This window comes from Solenopsis invicta, chromosome 3 (assembly GCF_016802725.1).
Source record: "Solenopsis invicta isolate M01_SB chromosome 3, UNIL_Sinv_3.0, whole genome shotgun sequence".
NCBI classification, from domain to species: Eukaryota; Metazoa; Arthropoda; class Insecta; order Hymenoptera; family Formicidae; genus Solenopsis; species Solenopsis invicta.
In genome coordinates, this window is record NC_052666.1 from 24046904 (window position 1) to 24058794 (window position 11891).

At 38.1% G+C, this 11891-nt stretch overlaps 1 protein-coding gene across 1 annotated transcript; it reads right to left on the reverse strand.

Annotated features, from left to right (window-relative positions):
• Window positions 1-994: 994 nt before the first annotated feature.
• Window positions 995-8056, reverse strand: LOC105201036. Its single transcript, XM_011168872.3, has 2 exons — window positions 7425-8056; window positions 995-1998 (listed from the first exon to the last, which is right to left on the reverse strand). The coding sequence occupies exons 1-2, from the start codon at window positions 7711-7713 to the stop codon at window positions 1856-1858; spliced, it is 432 nt and encodes a 143-aa protein (XP_011167174.2). The 5' UTR covers window positions 7714-8056; the 3' UTR covers window positions 995-1855.
• Window positions 8057-11891: the final 3835 nt, after the last annotated feature.

An 11891-nucleotide genomic window follows, 5' to 3' on the forward strand; every position in this document is an offset into this window, starting at 1 on the left:
CTGTAAAATAAGTCAAGGTAAAAGTCGACGGGATTACTTGATTAAAAATAACTTGATGATTTTTTTTCATAGATGAGACATATCCGGAGATATGAAAGGGTTAAGAAAAGGTTTCCGTGTGTTGGAGCTGACATATGTTGAAGTATACACTACACTGGTAAATACAGTTTAAATAAACATAATTGAGAACTATTTGGCAACTGTGATCATCAATGATCTAATTCACAACTTTTCTCTAGATTCCATATTTAATCGTATCTTTTTGATATATAATTTATTAACAAGGCTGGGTAACACTTGAAATAGTTACATTTTAAATATGTATTTGAAATGGAAATGACATTTTGCATTGTCCATTTTAAATGCATTTTGAAAAACTACTTCTACTTTACATTTAAAATTAAAATATCTTTACATTTAACTGTAAAATGGATAAATAGTTTTTCTAAGTGCTTACAAAATGTCCCTATCGTTATTGACGCATAAGAAGAATCAAGCTTTGTAGTTGGCCGAAAGCCAAAACGCAATTTCTTTTACGGCCAAATTGATCTTAACATTTACAAGCATTATTTATTCTTGTTTAACTTTAGGTGAACAACAAGGATGAAATAATTACGTGAGCGTTACGAACGGTAACGGTCCGTGGATCTCGCAAGGAATTGCTTGTGTCAATGCTGAATTTTTATTAACCCGTGTATCGAAAACCCGTGTATCGAAAACTCGAGATTCGATGAACGTATTCGAAGCCACTCGCAGTGAATCACAATTTCTTTATCAACTTTAAATACAAATTTCTCAAAACTGTGACATGATGGAGTAGTTAAAAATAAGATAGTTAAAAATAAGATTCTTATTTAGTGTTTAAAATACGATAAGAAATAATCCAAAATAAAGCCACTTTAACGTTTTTAATATATTTAATAGCATGATTATAAAGTACTTTTTGATATACAGTATTCTTAATATAACAAGGGCAAAAAATAAAAGCACCATATGTAGGAATGAAAGCACAATAGTTTATTACTAGCTTAAATGATTAAATGACTAGAGAACTTTCTCCTTTAAGTCTAAAACAACATGTACATAGGACATTCTCCTGTCTCTCGCGTGACGAGAGTTGCGGAGGTGCGAAAATTGACATTTGTAATCAATTAGTCTTTGGAGGCGCTGCATCGTCGGTTTCGTCGTAGAATCAACCGTTTTAGGCTTTCGATGGATCGTCGCCGCCGTGAAAAGATATAATATACAGAGCTAAAAATCATGTTAGTAAGCCACTTTAAATTGATAATCGATCATTTGGGCACTTTAGTTGACAATTACAACGGTGAGTCCACTTAAACCTCCATAAATCACTTGACAAATTATTTACAAAAATTAGTTAATACATCTGTGGCGATTAACTCTAAAGATGATTATTTTAATAATTCATCCATAATAATATATAATATTCGAAAGACCAAAGAACAAATATACAAATTTCGGTAGCGTAAACGAAATCCGGCTTACGCAAACGATCATTAAAACCCCGCGCCTAACAGTTTATTTATACTTATTTTGTTACTTGACGGTCATTACTTTATGCAGTGCGTCCTTCAAAATTAAAACAAAATAGTATTTAAATAATATTTAACAGTGTTATTTAAATAATATTTAAATAATATTTGATTAGTCCGATAAATGCAAAATATATTAATTTTTTTAAAACAATTTTTAACTAACTGCTTCCGAGTTGATTTTCTTGTTATCCGATAAAATTAAATTAATATGGCGGTTTTTTTCACCACCGTTGCAAAACAAGAGAAAACCGCACGTGTACACGGGGTCTAGGAATACGCAATCATTTCAACATCGTCTTCTACGTGGTCTTCGTTATCGTCGTTGTCGTTGTCGTAGCGGTCGCTTTAGTTGTTTTCGATTCCACATTTTGCTTTGATATGTCTACTGCAGGCATCAGCGGTTTCTTGTTCACGTCGCACACTTTTCGAGCTCGCCAATAATCTGTAACAAAAATATTGAACAATTATTATTAAAAACGTATTGTTTAAGCACCATAAAAGTTTTACAATGCTATCAAAATTAATAAAAAAAGCTTTTTGTTCCGTTCCAAGTGATATGCATCTTCGAAAAGGAGCACATAAAGTTTCTCGTAACAAGTATGTATATTCTCAAGATTCGTCTATACGGTAGCAGTTTCTATGAACGGTAGAAGTTTCATGGATCGACTAGAGGTCATCTATGTCATGACGACGTAGCGTAACCTGTATAGGAACACCGTACGAGAAAGGTACGAAATTTCCACAACAAAGACTGCGTCTTATGGACACCCTAAGTTCGATCAGGTAGCCACCTGAACTCCCTACCCTCGTTTCTTTCTGCTTTTCTCTCTTTTTCTCACTGACAGGTGCGACTAATGTTAATAGCACACCGGTTTGGAAATCTGCTCTTTTCTCCGATACTCTGACAAAAATGCGATATAAAAATCGCATTTGTACCTTTTGTTTTGTCATGAAAATCCAGAGAAAATCTAATATATGAAACAAAGCAAAACACTCGCATCACGTGCGCTGAAAAAAGAGTTTGGCAATGTTAATTAAATTTTGGTGAAATTAAATGTTTGATTAAAATACAACCAAATATTTACCAATATTTAATAATTACATTAATAGTAATCAAAGTTAAATATTACTAAATATTTGATTATATTAATCAAATAATTTAATTGAAATGATTTCAGCAACGCTTAGTAACTATCAGGCTTGATTATTCATAAACTTCTTTTTAGTACAGCTTTGCATTAATTTTGATTAGTTAAATACAGCTAAGACCATAATATCATGTCGCTCAGTTACTATTATACGACATAAATAATGACACAATTTAAAAATCATTTTTAAATTAGTTGTAAAGAAAAGAGATTTTCGTGAAAATTTAATATGTACAATGAACAAAGAAATTAATGATATTTTCTTCCCTCTAACGTAATAAACGAGCTATCCAAGAAATATCAAGGTCGTGTAGATATCTAAAAATTATCTCATTAAAGATATTTTCAAGATATTTTCAAAAAAAATAACTAGAAATTGTTTAAAAGATTTCTAAAGATTTAGAAATATTTTTGTACAATTACTAAGAAATATCTATAGACATTTAAAAACATCTCACAAGATATCTTTAAGATATTTGTTGTATAAGATATCTGAAAGATATCTTTTTGTTTCTACCTGGGTACTCTTTGGCCAAGTTCTTGAAAGATCTTGATTGATCTTTTCCTTAATGTTCAAATGCGAATGAATTGCCTCCGTGATGTGGCATTTAAAGTACTGAGGAATATTAGCATTCGCAAATCAACGTAATAAATGCAGTCTGAGCCGATAAATCGACATGAAAAGGACTTGAAAAAAATCCACACAACGGCCATATGTCGAGGACATGATCCTTTCTCCGCGCTTCTCTCTTTTTGGCAACGGTCCACCATATGGTGCGCGAAACCAAGCTCTTCCTCAACGTCTTCTTTTTCTCTCTCTCTCTTTTTCCCTCTGTTTTCTCTTTCTTTTTTATTTCTCTCTCTCTCTCCTCCCCCTTTCTTTTCCAGTCGCGTTTACGATTTCGCTTGTCAACATCTGTTTCCACGCCTCACCGTGCCGCGAAGTAGATCCTAGATGCGCTGAAGAAAGCTCGACGCCTACCTGTCCATATGTCTCAAACGTGATTCCTTCCCGAAAATTTTCTTTTGTTCGCGGATCCCTACGCGATCCTCCTGATGCGTTCTTTACCCGAGCGAAGGATTTCGTTTGAATCCTGCGTTCTCTATAAGGCGTCTTCGATTTTACGGGGAAACCACACGAATGGATCACGCAGTCTGCTTTATAAGTCGCGATCGAAGCGCTCTTTGTCAATGTCTCAGGATTGAGAATGTCGAGAGTTTTCTTTTTCATGACATTGAAAATAGTGCTGCGCTTATCCTGCGTTTTTATAATTTAATCCGCGCTTATTTTCCCCCAGAATTAATCATTGATAAAAGCTCTTTAATTTTTATTTATGTAATTTAGGCCAGATAGGTATAAAAGATGAAGATTCGAATATTTCTTTATTTGACAAATTTGTTTATTCTGTGTAGATCTTAATCTACGATTTTAATCTACGATTTTAATCGCTCCTTTTAATCTTGGGGAAACACAAACGCAAATATGTGATGTAAAGTTATTACGACAATAAGTGATAAGTAAATCATTAGAAGAATTAAATGTATGTGTGTTTGTGTGTGTGTGTGTGTGTGTGTGTATATATGTGTGTATGCGCACGCATGCTTGTGTATGTATGTACTGAACCTTAAATTAATAAATTCTCAAGGATAAATAATCTTACGCATTGATTACCGCGCGAACACTCCCACTAGCCCTTTGATTATTTATCCTTGACAATTTCGAGAGTTTAACAATGTTTATTTAATGAATTCTGTCAGAATTCTCAAAGGTGCAATGTTAGATATGTAAAGGTGAAACGTGCGAATTAGTGTACTTAGTCCTTGTATTTGCATCGAGTGCAACTTGTCCCAGCAGGTGGTGCGCGACCTTCGTAAGGTCCCGCGCGGTATGGTATCGCGTGTTCGCGGGTCTGATTTAATCGTGGGAAAAGACGTTCCAGTCGTCATGGGCCCTTAGCAAGGGCCAACAGGTGTCGGTGGAAAAAGAGCTGGTTGCGCCGTGCCGCTCTGTTGGATTTTCGAGGGTCTCGTTGTGTTCCAGTCCAAGAAGTCGTATGGGGGATTATCAGTGCAAATAAGCACAGGATCTCGGTTCGAGGTTGAGAAATCGTAAATTTCTCCACCTTGGTAAGATTATCGCGTACACGTGTTGAAACAACGTACGGACGATAATTTCTTTAATCTGCGAACCACTATGAATTCCTATACAATTGCAAAAAGCGTATTAGACGCTGCTTTTATCACGCTGATCGAGAAATAAATATTATTTGACCTTATCTCCCAGCTATAGTACCGAAAGATTGCAGAAATATTGCGTAATCCTTGCATTGAAACATTGTAATATTGCATAGAAATTACGAAATGTTTTTGTAATGTTACTGCGAGCTTGCAGCAACATTGAAATGTCTGGTCTTAAAAATATATGATGTAAGATTACAAAAACGTTATAGTGCTATGTATTTGTTAGAGCGTTGATATGCAGTAAGCTTCAAATTTAATAGATAATCTTAAATAATATGTAAAGAGAGATCCAAGAGAAATAAAAAATTCTTTGTAATTATATGAGTTCACAATCATTTTGCATCCGAAATTCATGAATGATGAAAAAGATTATGAATTTATGCAACTGTGAAAAATTTTTTTTTTCATTTTTCTTAAATATCTTTACATATTCTCAAAGTTTATCCTTTAAAATCTGAAATATCGGGTGTATATGGTGTACATACAAACGCCCTCTTATATAAAGTTTCTCGCATATCAAATGTATATTTTGAGATTTTTATAATATTTCTACAACATTGGAACATTTCAGAAAAAAATATTGATAATGTATATCTCTGAAACGTCTCTGCAATATTACAATACAACTTGCAATGTTGAAATATTTCTGAAATATTACTGGAAGCTTCAGTACTATATGGGAACAAACAGGATACATTCGATCCAGGACATGCAATTTGCCCGGTATTATCGATCTCCCAATACAGACACATGCAATAATTTTGCACTTGGTCGATGATATAAAATGTCCATTGTGCACAAGAATTCATGCGGTAAAGCGAGAGAGGCGAGCATGATTGCGTCATGATCGAGGAATCCAAGGAATGCTATCACGATTTTATTGTATTCCTTGGAAATTGGGGCCCTTCGATGACTCATGGTGTCCTACAGGTACAGGTTGTGTCGCGCGCCTTAGCATGCCGCGTGACTCATAGGCGTGATCTCATTCCCGATCGAGACGTTTCTTCTCTAACTGCACCCTACTCGAAAGACCGGTGACCGATCGTTTCTCACGATCGCCCAACACATGTATGCACTTATCTTCTCGCGATAACACGAATATTTCTTCCTAGATATATTTGGTAGTTGCCTGGTAGAAACGAGCAGAATACTTTCTCGAATGCGACAAAGTTGCGCTAAAAAAGTAGAGCCTTATTATCGCAACTCTAATTTTTTTCAAATAGAGATATAATTGTTAATTACTTATTAGCTTATTTAATATTCTAATATTTCAAAATATTTTTATATTATGTTTTATATTTAAAATATTTGGGTAAAATTTTTTTTCAAATATATAAATTGAGTAGTTCCAAATAAAAGAATTATCGACGAAAATTCTAAAAGTTATCCATTTATGCATTTGGTAAATAATTAAAAAAGGGCAACAAAATATTTCTGATCCAATCTTACACATTGAATTCTATTTACAATAAAATTCCAAACTGATTAAAGAATTAATAAAAATGAAAGAAAAATAAAAATAAAAATATATAAAATTACATATGCCTTGTATATAAGTCGCTTTTAGAAGAGAAAATTCTTAATTCGGGATTTAGACCACTTGGATTATCGCTGCAACGGGTCTGCGACCCGTTTGTGACGCGTGCTTCTGGCAAGAAACGACGGCCCGACGCGACGGGTGGAAGGTTGGTCAAAGGAGAGCGTAAGACGGGTAGCCGGGAGTATTCTGGTGAAGGACGGCTATTGAGAAGAGAGGAGGAGAGAAGGCGGAAGAGAAGGCGGCGGGCTTAGAATAAGAAAACAGGTCGGAGCCACGCGACCAGGTCGCGTCTGCGCGTCCGGCTTCCCTTTCTTCTTCACGGCTTTCCCGCCAAAAAGCCACGAGCTCCGTTTCTACGACGCCACGAATGAAAGATTCAATCTCGTTTCAGCGGGCATCCAGCAGGCCCATTAATCACGATTTAACTTATTCTTTATCTTTTTCCAATTCTTAGAAGAAGATGAAGATTAAAGTTAATTTGCATTGGTGAAAATGGACGTTAATAGCAGTATATTAATTCAAGTTGATTTAAACGTTAGTGTTAGCTTTGTCAACGATGTTAGCTATAACACGCAAGTATCCGATTGTTCATTATCGTATCGCGCGACGCGCGACATATCATTACATAATTTCGTTCTCACCGTAAAGAAATTTACAACGGCATGCTATATTGAATTATGAGCGAGCGATATTTTTAGACTCGACGGTCCGCGCACATCAAATCCAAGAAGACGATATTGTCGAAGCCGACCTACTTTCGCGCTTCGTGGTACATGCGTTCCACCAAGTTTTCGCGCGTCGCCCGGCCAGGGAGACTTCTCGAACTCCGCATGACTCACGTTCCCTCATGCATATTCCGCGGGTGCAGCGCGTTCGCGCGCCGTCGAGCTCATCGATTAAGTTCGCGCGTTGATATTTCGTGAGTGAAATGTTGCTCACCGTGAATGCTGGTCTGCCTTGAATACGGATTACTCCGCTTTTTATTGGGCGACCGGTCACTCCTCTCGTTATTCCGCCTCTGGTAGTTATTCTCCTTATCCTCGGAGCACGGGTCCACTCCCCATCTCCTGGCGAATTTGCTCCTCTCCGCGTCTAGCGCCTCCTGGAGCATCTCAATGGTCTCCCGCGAGTTCGGCCGGCCAAAGAGACAGCGTGGTACTCGCGAGGTCATGGTCGTACTGGGCAATACTGTATAGTAGATTTCGTGACAAATCGAGGCTGCCAGCATTTCGGGAACTTGTTGTGTTTCCACCGTACACTTAGTAGTCGAGCGAGCAGTTCCCCGGGGACTTCCGTTTTCCAGTTCGAAGTACGTATCCGCACGCTTCTCCGTTTCGGCGGAGAATGCTACGAGCGTCGAGACTCCTCCGGTTCTTCCGCTTCAACTTGTTCCGGAAGAACGGGCGAATCCTCCGTTTCGTAATTTCCGTTGATCCGCTTGACTTTTCTGTGAAGTTTCCTTCCCGATTCCTCGAACGGTCGTCCGGCTCCTCGCGGGCCCGCGCAATGTCGAGCAACTCCGTCCAAGTCCAATCGACCTTTGGTCCTCACTGTTCGACGGTCAGACTGGTTCTGGTGGGATCGTTCTGGGCGGTGGGAGCCAGTCAGCTCGTATCCGTTTGAACGAAGCCACGAGGTCCGGTGTTCTCCTCCCATCAGACGGTTTGAATTCAAATCTGATTGGCGCGCCGCGCGAGCTGCGCAGTAGAATTGGCGCGAGTTTCACGTAGCGACGTCCTCGTCGCGCGCACGGCGACATCCGCTCGCGCGTACCTCTTTTAATGCGCGCGTATTCCACGTGTATCCTCGCCGCCACCGTTCTCTCATTCAAAATCGTCCAACGGATTATGTTAAGCGAACTCGTGGTAGGGAGAATTGCGCGCGCACTATGACGCATGGTTTTTGTCTTTCTTTCTTTTTAAGTAGCGCGATGCATAGAATGATCACGATCGCAATCCAAACGTGTCGCGATCGGATTCAAAATGATCTTCCTTCCGTTGAGCTCTTTTCCGAATTGTCCTAGTGCGTCTTACCGATCTCAGGAGCACGCGCAAAGAATCTCTTTGTCTCGCAAATTGTCTTCTATCTTCATTTTTATTCAAATCAGATATTTAAAATGTATTTCTTGAGTCAATTATTTTTCAAAATTAATCGTTAACAAATAGAATTTTAAGTGTCCATCTGTGAAAAATAGATTTTAAGAAAACTATCTACTATCTAATAAGAAATCAATTTTAAATAGGAGCTTTACAATAGATGGAAGCCTTACACAAAATAATTTTCATAAAAGTACATGCATTAGACTTTTTGTTAAAGAATTGTTACTTTATTTAATGTCTTGTTAGATCGAACTTGACGTTATGTATTAGACCAACACATATAAAGTCTGTCTCTTCCTATTCAGTTTTCTTCCTATTGCGTTTTAGAAATTGAATAATATTTCCTCAGAAAAGTTTATGGAAGAATAGGTGGTTTTGATCCTGTAAGCGCGCGCACCAATGAGACTGCGGGACAGTTCGTCCAATTGTCGTGGGCCTGATTGCCCCGAGCATTTTTGCGGGAAGTCAGGCGTTCTGCAGCAAGAAGAAAAAAAAAACGGTCGTCCGAGCAGGTGGAGCAGCCGGAGAACGAGAGGGAGAGACCAAGTGGAAGCAAGTCGCAGGCAGAGAATCGCCCTTCGAGTTACAGCAATCGCTTTCTCCGGCGCATAGAATTTTCGATAGACGTAACTTATGAACGAGCCGCTATAATTATGCGGTTTTCATATGATTAGCTCTGTGACGTGAAAGATGCATTATACGCCTATTTAGTATCTTTGCGTGAGATCGATATCCGGTCGCTTTCCATTTTGATATAATAAGTCTCCTCGTTATCTCGCCTTTGAATTGACGTTGGCAGTTAATCAAAATCTTCAATGTTTTTACATTATCTTTTTACGTATTTTCTTTTATACATGAATACCGGGTATTGTGTGGCAAGTTAACGCGACTCGATACGGTAGGGCCATACTCTCTCCATTGGTACAGGGTATTCAAATGTAAAGAATATATTAAGGTCTCACTTCTGACCCTTCAAGCATCGCGGTTCCTTTGAAAATTTTTTCCAACAAATATCGATTTGATTATGATTTAGCTCATTCGTGACAAAAAAAAAACGCAAATATCATAAGTCATAGATTGCTTTCACATTTTTTATCGCGATAAGATTTGTTTTTGTTACCGCGCCTTCTTAAGTTCTTTGAAGATGCTAAGAAGTTTCAAGGAGAAAGAGTATTCATATTGTCTTAAAATAGTTTTTACTTAAAATATCTTTTATTTCAAAATTTATTATTTGCCGTTAACTGTTTTTGACTTAATCTAGTAAAAAAATATATAAATTAACTTACTTTGTATATAAAATTTATGAATCCTGAAGTATGTGTGTGGTATTCATATTTTTTTACATTTATAACATTATTTAGCGTAAAAATTCACTCAGAAAATTAAGAATTTTTTTTTACAGTTAAAAATATTTTTATGTCTTTTTTCTACTTTATAAGTTGCCAGATATTATAATAACTACTAATACTACTTTAATGTAAACGAAATGTGAAATGTTCCAGTTATAAAAATTTTAATAAAAGAAACTTTTTTTTTAATTTTCAAAGACTTGGCTGAAAAGTCATTCGCAGCAATTCACGGTTAAATTAGCGCTATACAAACATTTCAAAAAAATTGTGGCACTGTGTTCAAGTATATGAAATGAAGCGTGTCGCATGTTGTCGCCGCCACAAGATTCAAGAAGCTCAATTATAAATGTTCCGCATGATATCGAGTGGACAGCTCGAGCAATGCAGCTCGAGCAAGTCACGGTTTGCCATATCACGGCCGACCGACGAGGGTAAATTCGGCCGTTACGGAAAAGTACGGGGAACATTGCGGCGCAATGCAGCGACTGTGGTCGATGCGTGTGCGTGCACACGCGGCGTCGCATGCTCCTCTCATGTATGCTCCATTATGGACAGGTGAACGCCGTGACCACCATGGGCCAGCGCGCCCGTAACGATCATTACGGTTTGTGATTGCTTCTTGAGATTTTTCCCTCATAATATCCACGGGAGGCGGTCGTTTGGCTATTATTACTGATTATTACGCATTTTGCTCCCCGATTACTCCCCTGATTACTTTCCAACGTGATATTGTAACGGACGCAACGCTTGCGAGATCGTTGACGCATTATCCGTCGATGTAATGACTCATAATTGTAAGAAATGATCGAACTCGGACACAGCGAGCGTTTACGAGCAAACTCAGAACACAGCCAATAAATAATAGACCCAAAGATACATGGGCAAGAATTATGGAAAGGAAAACCGCGGTCTGAGCGTGCCATTGCCGAAAGTGTTCGGGAAGAAAGTCCTTGGAGATCAGAGCAATAAGAGGAAAACGTTGCGATCCTTCGAAATACTTAAAAATGTTCGTCGCGAAATCCAGAACGTTTGACGTGGACGAAAGGGCGTGCGGTTCGAAATTTATGCAACGCGCGGTGGTTGTATGACAGAAGAAACAACGTTTACAAGCATTTTGTACGCGCAACGTTGCTAGATGAGGCAAGTATCCGGGAATTTTTGGACGGCAGTACACGTTGTCTGACGTATGAGAGTTAATGCGCGGCTGGCAACAATCACGGCCAACAGCTGACCGACCATCGACCGACACGCGGCGCGCTCCCGTTAATTTCGACGCTGAACGAAAGCCGCGTGAGACGCATCGGTGATTCCGCAGAATTTTCGGGGCCTCCCAAGCGGAGGCACGGTGTGAGAATTTGCAAAAGAGCGAGGGAGACAGAGACCAGCGGAGACGTTCGTCCTTTTATATTTGGCACATATGTTGCCAGGTGCTCGCGCCGATGGCCAAAGGGTAGAGTTTCGAGTTTTCTTACCTTATTCCTCGCGGCTTCATTTCACCCGTTTCGCTCGATGTTTCTCACTCTTTTTCTTCTTTTCTCGTCGCAACGTCAGCTGTCGATCATCTTTTCATTCTAACACTTTCTTCCGTTGCGAGATAACGATCGTGCCTGTGAATGAAGATAGCAGGTATAGTATCGTGACAAAAAACGCAAGAAGAAGAAACGCTCTATTCATGTATTTTAAAAACAAAGCTTATTTTGCTATCTTAAAAACGCCATAGGGTAAATGTGGGCCAGCTAGTAACAGTGTCTCAAATGTTGGAAATTCAATCTATAATACTTCTTCAAACATATAAATTATATTATTACACGATTTTATTTAATTTTTTGAATTCTTCTTGAAAGTCTTCTTATTGTTACAACATTTTATCAAAGTGAAACTTTAATCTTCTAATTATAAAAAAGTATTAAATTAAATCATTTATTTCTAAATCTTCTGAATGCTATCGAATTATTATA

Coding starts and splice junctions, on each gene's coding strand:
- LOC105201036 (XM_011168872.3), bottom strand. CDS start 7,713: ATGCTGGCAGCCTCGATTTGTCACGAAATCTACTATACAGTATTGCCC. Junction 1,999..7,424: donor AAGGCAGACCAGCATTCACG/GTGAGCAACATT, acceptor TTTTTGTTACAG/ATTATTGGCGAGCTCGAAAA.